This window comes from Pongo abelii, chromosome 4 (assembly GCF_028885655.2).
Source record: "Pongo abelii isolate AG06213 chromosome 4, NHGRI_mPonAbe1-v2.0_pri, whole genome shotgun sequence".
NCBI classification, from domain to species: domain Eukaryota; kingdom Metazoa; phylum Chordata; class Mammalia; order Primates; family Hominidae; genus Pongo; species Pongo abelii.
The window spans coordinates 64,966,601-64,979,773 of NC_071989.2; the positions used below are offsets into that span (position 1 = coordinate 64,966,601).

The following is a 13,173-nucleotide window of genomic DNA, read 5'->3' on the forward strand; positions in this document are numbered from 1 at the left end:
TACAGTTATTCATAGCTGAGCCACATATTGGACTTTAAATATATTTTCTTATATAACATTTTCTTTTTCGTGGAATTAATAATTATGCCATTTTTTGGTTTCCTTAACTTACTGAGCCGATTACTCATCCTTCTCCAAACTTTCCAAGAGAGCTGCAAAACTTTTCAAGTTTCAACATCTGTCAGATCCGTTGGGTCCCCTCCATGTATTTTTTCATTGGAAATATCCCTCCTTGAGCCTGGCGTCTGCCACTCACTTGGGCTAGTTGCTCTCCAAGGCTGCTGCACTCTTGTCATCTTGGGATCTCCCTTGGCCACCATTCTTGGAATTCTCTCTCTTCTATTTGAAATGTCCTGTTTTCGGGAGCCCATTTTTCCTTTTTGTTTTGGCTTATGCTCTTGTTTTGGTAGTCACTTTTTTCAATAACATCTTGAAAACGGTCACATGGGAGATAAAGTTCTTGAAACTTGGCATGTTGGAAAATGCAAAGTTTCAAGAACTTTGTTTTACCTTTCTTTCTGATGGATCATTTGGATGGGTAGAGCATCCTAGGTGAGAAATAATTTTCCAGTAGAGTTATAAAGGAATTGATCCATTGCTTTCTAGCTTCTGGTTTTGTTATTAAGTCTAAAGCCATTCTCATCCTTGATCCTTTGTATGTGACTTATTTTTTTCCTATCTGGAAACATTTTTTTTCTGTTTATTCTTGATATTCTGAAACTTCACTGTTTTGTACTTCAGTGTAGATTTATTTTTATTTATTATGCTGTTTACAGTGGGCCCTTTCAATCTGGAAACAAGTGTTCCTCAATTCTTGGAAATGTTATTATACCACTTCTTGTTATTTCTTTTTTTTTGTTATTTATTTATTTATTTATTTATTTATTTATTTTATTATTATTATACTTTAAGTTTTAGGGTACATGTGCACAATGTGCAGGTTAGTTACATATGTATACATGTGCCATGCTGGTGTGCTGCACCCATTAACTCGCCATTTAGCATTAGGTATATCTCCTAATGCTATCCCTCCCCCCTCCCCCCACCCCACAACAGTCCCCAGAGTGTGATGTTCCCCTTCCTGTGTCCATGTGTTCTCATTGTTCAATTCCCATCTATGAGTGAGAACATGCGGTGTTTGGTTTTTTGTGCTTGCGATAGTTTACTGAGAATGATGATTTCCAATTTCATCCATGTCTCTCGTTATTTCTTTCCCTCCATTCCTCTGTTCTGTGCTTCAAGACTGCTGGTAGTCAGATGTTGGCTATTCTTCATCTCTTTGTCTTTTCTTCTATCTTCTGGAAGATTTCCTCAACTTTATTTTCTAGTCTTTAGAATTCAGCTGTCATATTTTGAATCTCCAAGAGTTCTTGTTCTGTAATTATGCCTTTATCATAGCATCCTATTCATATTTTGTGGGTACAACATTTTTTCTTATTTTCTATGAAGGTTTAAGTAATAGTTTCTTTTAAAAAATATTCTGCTTTCTGCATTGCCTTTCTTTCAGGTTTTTTCCCCCCATCTGCTGTTGGGATGGGAGAAATTTAATGAATTTGGCTTTGTGGGGTTAGGATTAGGTAGTCTGTTTCTTTTTCAGATTTTCAACCAATCTTATGATTTTTGTTTCAGAGGTATAGTCAATTTTCATTATTTCTGGCAATTGTGTGTAATAAAGTCACCGCAAACACTGGATTAGAAAATACTGCTGAGCATGATGGCTCATGCCTGTAATCCCAGCACTTTGGGAGGCCAAGGCAGGCGGATCACCTGAGGTCGGGAGTTTGAGACCAGCCTGAACAACATGGAGAAACCCCATCTCTACTAAAAATACAAAATCAGCTTGGCTTGGTGGCGCATGCCTGTAATCCCAGCTACATGGGAGGCTGGCCTGAGGCAGGAGAATCGCTTCAACCCGGGAGGTGGAGGTTGCGGTGAGCTGAGATGGCACAATTGCACTCCAGCCTAAGCAACAAGAGCGAAACTCCATCTCAGGAAAAAAAAAAGAAAAAAAGAAAATACTGAATTATTCTCTGTAGGGGAAATGTAGAGTTAGGTGCCTGTGAGTCTCTGGTCACAACATTTTTGTCAGCTAATCAATACATAACCTTGTTTTGTGTGTGTTTCTGTTTAAAGACACCTTATTTAATATACATTGTTGATTCACCGACATTGAACTCATGGCTAATAACAGTACTATGACTCATGCCTGAATAGAGCTTATTTAACACACATATTTTCTCCATGAGGCACAGCCTTCTTCTGCTTAGGAACACCAGACAGCACTCCAGCACTCTGCTTGGGGGGCATTCGAAACAGCAAAATCACTCGTAAAAGGCAAAAAATTGCAAAAAAAAAAAAATAGTAATAACCAGCATGGCACTAAATAGACCACGAAAAGACATGTGTGTGCAGTATGAAAATTGAGACAGGAAGGCAGAGCGTCAGATTTTTCCACCTCAGCTGGGAATGTGCATCAGGCAACTCAAGTTTTTCACCACGGCATGTGTCTGTGAATGTCCACAAAACATTGTGAGTATTGATTTGGGGGGTTACAAATAATTCCTAGCAAGTAGGTGAATTCACAAATAAGGAAGCTGTGAGTAATGAGGGTTGATTGTACCTACCTAGTGTCTCAAATCCTGAGCCATATGAGATTCCATGGCATAATTATGTTATTATGTTTGCTTCTTGTTGGCAACCTAATTAGGCACTTCTAGGTTTCCGCTTTCTCATCTTTACCAATTCAGTTATGGCTTGATTCATTTCTCTTTTTCCAAAGATTTGTTGACATCTCTTAACTGCTGTTGTCTCTTCCCATTTGTTTTGTCTTGTGGTTCTATATCTTTGCTATAATTTTTGTGGAGTTTCCTGAGAGAGTGGAGATAAAGGTATATGCTCAATTGGTCTTGTCTTAACCAGAATTCTATTTAATACACAACACCTTTAGTGAGGTGTTATGCATGTAATAGGTGTTTACTAAGTATTGGTTGAATAAATTCAAGAAATGCTTGCTATTTTTATGCTAGCATTTAGCTTTTCTATGTAGTATGTTATAATGGAATTTTATCTTACTTTATTTTATTTATTTTTTGAGACAGAGTTTCGCTCTTGTCGCCAGGTTGGAGTGCAATGGCATGATCTTGGGTCACTGCAACCTCTGCCTCCCGGGTTCAAGCGATTCTCCTGCCTCAGCCTCCCGAGTAGCTGGGATTACAGGTGCCTGCCACCACGCCTGACTAATTTTTTTGTATGTTTAGTAGAGACGGGGTTTTGCCATGTTGGTCAGGCTGGTCTCAAACTCCTGACATCAGGTGATCCGCCTGCCTCAGCCTCCCAAAGTGCTGGGATTACAGGCGTGAGCCACCACCCCTGGCTGGAATTTTAAATATCTCATAATTATAATCTGCTAAGTAAAAGACTAGCTCTCTTTCTCCCCCTTATTCCTCCTACTTAGTGGAACATTGCCTAAGGAAGATGGGGAATGGGTTAAAAATTAAAATGTGGGGCTGGAAAGCATAGCTTGTTTTAAAACTTAGTTTTCTTTCCTTTTGCATCATAATCTCTTCCCTGGTCTATTTATTTCTCGTGGTTTTGTCAGTCCATTACAAAAGGTTGCAAAATTGTGGTACTAGAAGGGATCCTAGAAATAATCTAATTTGAACCGTTGATTGCTAGGAAACTGAGAGTCAGGCTGCCTTGGTTCAAGTCCTGGCTCCACCACCCATGTAGGACATGTTGCTTATTGTTTTGACCTCAGTTTCCTTGCCTGTAAAGTGGGAATAAAAATACTCCTGATGTTATAGGATTGTGGTGAAGATTAAAAGAGATAATTAATGTGAAGTTCTTAGTACTATGCCTGACACACAGTAAGAGCTCCACAAATTATTAATGATGATTATTACTAGTGGCTAAGCTGAAGCTCTGGTTTCTCAGTTCAGTGTGTTTTCCTTTAGACATAAATAAGAATTTGTAAGCCTCTTTTTGGAGTCAGCTACCATTATTTTCTTTCCTTCATCTCCTTCATTGTCTAAAGACAGTTATATGATTGCGTATTTCTCATTTCAAGCTAAAGATACTCTCACTGTTTCAGCTATTACCACATTTGTAAGGACGTCCTGAAGAGAAAATTTAAAAGTTAGTCACTTCTTTTAGTTGTTTCTGGTCTTTCAGATGATCCTTTTTTTTTTTTTTTTTTTTTTGTAAAGTTGAGTGTTTTTGTTTTTGCTTTTGTTTTTAGTTAACAATAATGCAATCCATTTCCCAGCATAAGTGGGTAAGTGCCACTTTGACTTGGGCTGGGCTTAAAAGCACAAGAAAAGCTCCCAGACAATCAGAGTGGAAACACTCCCACATCTTAGTGTGGATAAATTAAAGTCGAGATTGTTCTTCCTGTCCTGACTTGTGCTGTGGGAGATGGAGTTGCCTTTGATGCAAATCCTATGAGCCAGCAGAACATCTGTGGAACATCCCCTGATACGTGAAGGTGAGTATTAACTCATTTAGAATAGTGATAGTTTGATCACCTTTTTCTACTCTATAAAAGTCTTTTTCTGTTTTCTTCAGTGAAATTATGGGTCAGACCCATCACGTGAATTTCTCCTTGAACTGGTTGTTGATAGTTAAGGGAGTCTAATCTTTTGGCAGGCAATATTTTAAAATGCTGAGATCAGAATGGAGAATCAAGAGTGTTGGAGGTGAAGGATTGAGGAAAATATCTGAAATAATGGATTTATCTTTCAGGAAACTCTAAGCTAGAGAAAATTAGACCTAGAGGATTCGGAGGAAAATCCTTGCGTGTACTGGTATTTCATGACAGGAGAGCTGATAGCTACCACATGATTTTAGTGGAAAGAGTCCAGGTTTGGAATAAGATAGTCGTGAGTTTGAATCTCATTTATGTTGCTTACAAACTATTATTTTTGGACCATTTACATGATATCTCTTGGCCTCAGATTCCATATCCGTAAATTAGAGATGAGTAATACAAACCCTAGACGGATTTTTAGAAGTACAGGATATAATTTGTATAGTGTAGTTAGCACTTTGCAGGCTCTCACTGTTCCATCATGATAGTGCTTTTGCCAGTCTCACTGCTAGCTGTCTCAGAATGTTCTTTAAATGAAGGCAGCCCACAACCCAAATGGATTTATAGACTTTGAAACTGGAGGTAGTCATCTGACAGCTCATAATCTCATCTTGGGCAATGTATATATAATCAATATCCTCATCCAAAAAGTAAGGATGTCATTATTTTATTAGGCTGAAATTGCCAATATTTAACTGTTTTTAACTTAATAAAAATAGCAATTTCATTTGATTTAACCCAAAACGTAATATAGAAATAAAATTTAAAATATGCAGGCCGGGCAAAGTGGCTCACACCTGTAATCCCACCACTTTGGGAGGCCAAGGCAGGTGGATCACCTGAGGTCAGAAGTTTGAGACCAGCCTGGCCAACATGGCGAAACTCTGTCTCTACTAAAAATACAAAAATTATCTGGGCCTGTTGGCAGGCACCTGTAGTCCCAGCTACTTGGGAGGCTGAGGCAGGAGAATCACTTGAACCTGCGAGGCAGAGGTTGCAGTGAACCGAGATCGCACCACTGCACTCCAGTCTGGGTGACAGAGTGAGACTCTGTCTCCAGAAAAAAAAAAAAAATTAAATATAAAATATGCAACTATAAATATAAAATATATAAATAGAAAATATAAAAATATCTGTCTCATTTACCTGAAGGGTGACAAGAATCTAAGGAGATAATATACATGAAAGTGCTTGTAAATCTAAGGCCATTATTATTGCAACTATTATCATTACTGCAAGCTCCAAATAAACATTTAAAAGAGACTGAGAACAGGGCACCCTTCTACTTGATCAGTGAAACTAAAACTATAAACCAAGTCCTGTGGGTCTTGAGGAATTCTGAGGCACTGAGAGAGGCTGAGCAGCGCATCACTTGGCTACGTCCCTCTCAGTATTATGAGTCTACAGGTGCTTGATCTTATGGCCATAGTGCTGGCCCTAGAAGTTACTCCCTCTTCTTTGCCATTTTTTATTTTTTTATTTGAGACAGTCTCCCTCTGCTGCCCAGGCTGGAGTGCAGTGATGTGATCATAGCTCATTGCAGCTTCAAACTCCTGGGCCCAAGCGATTGTCCCACCTCAACCTCCCGAGTAGCTAGGACTACAGGTGTGCACCATGACACTCAGATAATTAAAAAAAAAATTTTTTTTTTTAGAGACACAGTCTTGTTGTGGTGCCCAGACTAGTCTTGAACTCCTGGTTTGCCATTCTTTAAAAACCCAGTTCTATACTGCAGGAGATAGTGTTTGGCACAGAATGGGAATCAACAAATAATAGTTGAGTGAATGTATGAATGAATGAACTAAAGGAAGGCAAGCCCTGGGAAAATCACGTAGTGGTACATTCTTGTACAAGTGAAATGAGATGAAGCCCAGCATCCAGGACGCAGCCTTGAGTGGGAGCTGAATGGCCAGGGAGCACCCTGTGAAGTATCCATTTGATGGGGGATTGCGAGGGAGTAAAACAGCCACACTCTATTTCCTTTGCTTTGGTCCTGTGAGACAGGATGTGGGGAGGCAGGGATAATTTAACATGCTGAAATGTGTAGCATTTCCCAGCAGAGGCAGTAGCTCCCGTGTTTGCTTTCTTCTCGCCGTGTTCCCAGCCACTGCTGGTAGCCAGTAATAAGTGCTTGGATTTGTTTGCAGTCGTTCTACTCCAAGCAGTAGCTGCTACTAGGTTTACATCTCTTTTGTTGTTGGTTTTGTTGTTGTTTGTTTGTTTGTTTGAAGATGGAGCCTTGGTCTGTAACCCAGGCTGGGGTGCAGTGGCACAACCTCTGCTCACTGTAACCTCTGCCTCTTGAGTTCAAGCAATTCTCCTGCCTTAGCCTCCTGAGTAGCTGGGATTACAAGTGTGGGCTACCTTGCCCAGCTAATTTTTGTATTTTTCGTTCAGATGGGGTTTTGCCATACTGGCCAGGCTGGTCTCAAACTTCTGACCTCAAATGATCTGCCTGCCTTGGCCTCCTAAAGTGCTGGGATTACAGGCATGAGCCACCACGCCTGGCCAACATCTTTAAACATAGGACACCACTAGTTACTTAAGTGGCATCACTGTATATTCTAAGAGTCGTTTAGTTCAATATGGCATATTTGTAGTGTTGTTAGAAGATTTTATAGAGCTCTGCTAAATGCTGTACTCAAATGAGATCCCACCAATGTGAGATTGTTTCTAGGAAGTGACCCCTTTTTGAAGACCAGTTATTCAAAACTGCTGCATTTCAAAGTTAAAGCTGATGACCCAGGAATGCAGGAAATGGTTGATGGTTCTCCTCAAGAGCACAGCAGAATCTTTGGGAATTTCTTATGGCCCAGATTTGGGGAGGCTGATTCACCTCATTTAAGTCTTCAAGAGACTGATATATTGAAACCAATAAGAAATAGTCTTTCTAATGCCTGGAAGGCTCATATTCTTTGTTCAGGGCCTTCTTCTGTTAAATTAGTAATCAGAGAGGGCATCAGAGAATCAGAGCAATCAGAAAGGGAGATTCAGGGTTTTGAAGTATCTTTCATCAGGTTCGTGGTGAGGTCTTGTGGCTTCCCTGTCAGAGTCTTTCGCTCCAGTGACAGGAAATTTCATAATTTCCTTTCATAGCTAGTACTGGATAAAAACTGCCAACTTCTGTCGTTTTTAACCATCAATGTTTTACATTCTAAGATGACCTCTCCTTTCTCTCCTCAAAGTCTTCTGTTTAGGATACAATTAGTTGAGTAGATTCCTGCAACTAAATGATAATGAAGGTTTTCCAAATCCAACTCTTTGAGATTATACACAGGTTTCTTTGGCTGGAGTCCTGAATGAACTCAAGCTTATCAACTGCACATCTACCTACCACAGATAACTAGGATCACCTTGAACTCTCTACTGGACTTATTTCTAAGCCCCTGGGAGGCATCTCACCTTTTTGCAATTTTTTTTTTTTTTTTTTTTTTTTGAGACAGGGTCTCACTTTGTTGCCCAGGCTGGAGTGCAGTGATGAGATCACAGTTCACTGCAGCCTCAACCTCCCAGGCTCAAGCCAGCCTCCCATCTTAGCCTCCCAAATAGCTGAGACTATAGGCACATGCCACCATACCTGGCTGATTTTATTGTGTGTTTTGTAGAGATGGGGTATCACCATGTTGCTCAGGCTGGTCTTGAACTCCTGACCTCAAGTGATCCACCCACCTCAGCCTCTCAAAGTCTTGGGATTACAGGTTGTGAGACACTATGCCCAGCCTTTGTTCACATTTTTTACCAGCAAGCAGTCCTTTTTGTGGTGAGAGGAGAATGTGGGAAAGGCTGTGGAGGACAAGCAAGTATTAGAATGAGAGATTTCATCCTAATGGCAAGGCTTGTTGACTTCCCACAGTCATTAGCTCATTTTTCTTTTTAGATGCTCTTTGCGCTCATTTCACTATTGTAACTATACTTACTATGTGATATATGAGACTACTGTCCAGGCTTCTGTCTCTGCAAGTGGACCAGTGGTTCTTAACCCATTTCTGTTCAAACCTACTGCAGAAATATGACATGAGAGTCCTCAGTAACAGCAGTTCACTCTGAAATTGGTAGTTTCCAAAAATATTCCTGCTATCCTCTCCATCCTTTTCTCCCTTCCCTTTGTTAAAAATCATTGAACTAGAATATGAGCTCTTTGAGGTCAGAGATGTGCTCTTCTTTGATTCCAACCACCTAACACATGGCTGGGACAGTGCTGAACACATAGAAGAATGCCTGAGGTCACCAGTTTGTTTGTGAGAGGGCCAGGACCACAACTCAGGCAGTCTCAATTTCTAGAATGCTACACTCTTCAACTACTGTAACTTTTCCAGTTTTGTCTCTGGGATGATTTAGTACTGTTGATTTTTTTCTAAGGTTTTTTTTTAAGTTTCACAAATAATAGCTGAGTATTTTTATTGTAAAGGAGTCAAGCAATAATTACCATTAACTTAAAAATATTTTAATATTTTATTCAACATTTAATATTGATAGGATTTTAAATGCAAAACCACTTGTCATAATAGCAATTTTAGTTTTGGCATCTATCATTATTCATTGATTCATTTATTAAGACTACCAGCATCTTGGCTTTCATAGCCTTCCTTTTTAATGTGCTTTTAGGACTTCTAAATAATGTGAGCTAGGACTAAAGGTGTGTCTTCTGCTTAACAGATGGAGAAGATTAAGACAACATTCTGAATAATTAGACACAAAAAGAATGTTCTTAGTGTTATAGTTATTTTTAAAGACACCTTTTTTCTTCATTGAAAAATTGAAATGTTTCCCTTTGAGTTATATACCCATTTAAATCAAAATGGCTATCTTTATTATCTTAGGCATTTCCAATTTGCTAAGGATTTCAGTTGGTTCGTATGTGAGAAAACGTTATCCCTCTAATTTTCTCCAGAAATCCTGCATGCACATTTTTCTAAAGTAACTTATGTTGTAAAGAACCCTTTTCTTTTTTTTTCTATAATGATCTGGCAGATGAAAATGTAACATCATTTATTTCTTCCTGAAATGAATTGCTGGTTTTACATTTGCTTTATTCTTAGACTATCCCACCATCTCATCTTAGATGAGATGAAGGGCCAGCATTCTTTTTGTTCCAATAAACAAGTAAATGCCACAAACAGTATTGTCTACCAGGTACCAGGCACTGCCTTAGATACCAAGGCTTCAAAGAGGAAGAAGAGAGGTTCCACTCTTAAGAAGGTCCCTGTATGTAGGGAAGCCGTCAGGTAAATTGCTGACCACCATTCTTGTGGCAGATGCTGTAGGACACATGATATAGTGGGGCGTGGGGCACAAAGGAGGGACCAACTGGCAACTCCGTGTGGGAATTCAGAGAGGGCGTCTTAGGGAAGGAGAGCCTTGAAATGAGTCTGGAAAGGTGATTAATTTGTCAGAAATAAGGGGAAAGAAGTACTGTGGGCATGCATAGAGCATGGAGATGTAAGATAGCGTGGTGCTTGGCAAAACTGTGAGTTGTTCCATTTGGCTGGAGGGCCTAGGCACTGAGGCAAGGGCCAGAGGATGGCCTCAGAGCTGCACATACTCATTTTTTTTTCTGGAGCATATTCTTGGTAGTTGGTGTACTTTTCATAAGACATAGTGGAGTGGACTATGGATGAAAGGAAAACGTGTTGTAATTGCAAATCTTTAAAATGTTGCCTGGGGTTGATGGAGTAATTATGAAGGATCTAGGTGATGATAGTCAACAAAATAAAATAAAATAGGATCCTTCCTCCTTCCAAAATCCCCAGAATCTATTTGCCATTGAAAATAGAGCTTTTGAAAAGAGATATGAAGCAAACCAACTCTTGACTGATGTCATTTTCAGCTCTCTCCCCAGCCTTCGTGTGTTAAGCTGGGGATGATGTGGACCTGGGCACTGTGGATGTTCCCTTCACTCTGCAAATTCAGTCTGGCAGGTAGGTTGACCTGGGCCATTTTACAGATCATGTGATTATTATTGCCTTCTTTGGACAAGAGTTGTTAACTTTAAAGCGACACCTGGACTATGGACATCCACAGAAAAGGGACTTGTGAACACCCTGAATTTGTGTGTGTGTCTGTGTGTGCACACATGCATGCAATTTCACATATACTCATGCATGTGCAAATGTGGCAAGATGGCTTACCATATTTTCAAAGGGAGATACAACCCCAAAAATGCTGAGATCTACTGTTTTAGAATATATTAGTCTCCCCTTATCTGTGGGGGAATATGTTCCAAGATCCTCAGTGGATGCCTGAAACTGTGGATAGTACCAAACCCTATATATACTATATTTTTTTCTTCACATATATACCTATGATGAAGTTTAGGTATGTTTAGGCATGAAGAGATTAAAACAATAACTAATAATAAAATGGGGCCATTATAACAGTTTACTATAACAAAAGTTAGGTGAGGTCTGGCACAGTGGCTCACGCCTGTAATCCCAGCACTTTGGGAGGCTGAGGTGAGCAGATTATTTGAGGTCAGGAGTTCAAGAGCAGCCTGGCCAACATGGTAAAACCCCGTCTCTACTAAAAATACAAAAATTAACTGAGTGTGGTGGCTCACGCTTGTAATCCCAGCTACTTGGGAGGCTGAGGTGGGAAGATCACTTGAACCTGGGAGGCGGAGGTTGCAGTGAGCCAAGATTGTGCCATGGCACTCCAGCCTGGGCCAGAGCAAGACCTTGTCTCAAAAAAAAAAAAAAAAAAAAGTTATGTGAATGTGGTCTCTCTCTAAATATCTCATTGTACTTCACTCACCCATTTTCAGATGGCATTGATCACTAGTAACTGAAACCACAGAAAGTAAAACCATAGATAAGAAGGAACAACTATAATAGGAAGTGCTTATCTCCATAGTTTTTGTGTTGTTGTTATGGCTTCATATAATACACATACATAAATACAAAAATAAGCAGTTTTCATACTATTTGCCATAAAGGGAAATAATGAAACAACATTTCTATAGTGTTCCAACTCAAGACTACAGGCCTGATATCCATACAATAGCTTGTAGATCTAAGATCCATTTGTTTGATTATATCTTATGTTTAAAACAACATTCAGAGCAGAGGCGCACTGGTCTGGTAGTGGGAAGGCGGGGAAGGCGTCATGTAGCGTGTTCGTGTGCTTGGGCTGCCATAACAAAATACCTCAGACTGGGTGGCTTAAGCAACAGAAATTTATTTTCTCACGGTTCTGGAGGCTGGAAGTCCAGTGTCAAGGTGGCAGCAGGGCTGGTTTGCAGGTGGCCATCCTTTTGCTGCCTCTTTACATGGTCATCCCTCTGTGCCCACACAACCCTGGTGTCTCTCCTCCTCCTAAGGATGCCAGTCAGATTGGATTAGGGCCCATCGTAATGGTCCCATTTTAACTTAGTTACCTCTTCAAGTGCTCTATCTCCAAATATAATCACATTTTGAGGTACTGGGGGTTAGGGCTTCATTATATGAATTTTGGAGAGACATAATTTAGCCTATAACATGTACTAATTGGGGTCACCAAGAGGGCAGTCATGACCCAGAGATAATAAGAATGCCCTCAGACTTCTGTCCTGGCATGGCCTGCCTTAGCCCCTTGGGGTTACACCTGTGGCACTCAGGAGCTTGATAGACCAGGGGTCCCCAACCCCCAGGCTGCAGACCATGTTAGGAACTGGGCCACACAGCAGGAGATGAGCTGCTGGTGAGCCAGAGTTACTGCCTGAGCTCCGCCTTCTGTCAAATCAGCAGTGGCGTGAGATTCTCACGGGAGCCCGAACCCTATTGTGAACTTTGCATGTGAGGGATCTATTAATAGGTTGTGTGCTCCTTATGATAATCTAATGCCTGATGATCTGAGGTGAAACAGTTTCATCCCGAAACCATCCGTCCCCCAGGTCCATGGAAAAATTATCTTCCACAAAACTGGTCCCTGGAGCCAAAATGTAGGGGACTGCTGTGATAGAAAATAGATGATATAGGAAGGCAGGACTATTGCTCTCCCTCTCATCAGCAATTGCTCCCAGTTATCTAATCTAAACTTCTAATTACAGACACTGTGGCGCCTATCAAGTCACCCTTTCCCTCAACTTGTCTTTTTCTGTCTTCTATCTCTGTTTTCCACTCTTCCTATGTTGTACATATACCAGCTCCTACAAAACTGACTCCAATATCCACCATTCTTTTCATCTAGAATATCCTTCCCTTGGTCCTGCTCAGCCTTCCTCTTCTTCTATGTCAAGATATTTTTCCAAACACTGACTTTGCAACAGCACCAAAGTGATATGAGTATAGAGGGAAGGAGGGAGATGGAGAACATCTCTATAATTTTGGAAAACGTTCCTCTTGCATATGAGAGATTCTCTGATAAGCAAGAACATTCTCCCAATTTTTCTTAGAGGAAAGTGATGAATGCTTTTCCCCTTATTTCTAGAAATAGGGGAATATTGCTATGGTTCGTATTTTGAGGGTATAGGGAAAGACAGATGGGAGTGACCAGCAAGCCTAACCTTCAGTTGTTTGTGTTTATAAAATAAAAATTGTATTTTGACTAATTTTAGATTTATAGAAAAACTGTGAAAATAGCATAGAGAGTTCCTTTCTACCCTCATCCAGTTT

At 40.2% G+C, this 13,173-nt stretch overlaps 1 protein-coding gene across 3 annotated transcripts in view; it reads left to right on the forward strand.

The window, feature by feature from the left end:
- The first annotated feature begins 2,248 nt into the window (after nt 1–2,248).
- The window catches only part of IL31RA (interleukin 31 receptor A), a 72,032-nt gene continuing 61,107 nt past the window's right edge, over nt 2,249–13,173 (forward strand). Inside the window, exons 1-2 of one of the 3 annotated variants that reach the window (XM_024247744.2) lie at nt 2,249–2,529; nt 10,413–10,503. In XM_024247744.2, the coding sequence (XP_024103512.2) occupies nt 2,467–2,529; nt 10,413–10,503 (154 nt within the window). In that variant the 5' untranslated portion in view covers nt 2,249–2,466. Of the gene's footprint in view, nt 2,530–4,255; nt 4,484–10,412; nt 10,504–13,173 lie in introns of those variants that run through there. The other 2 variants (XM_024247745.3, XM_024247746.3) reach the window with 2 other exon arrangements.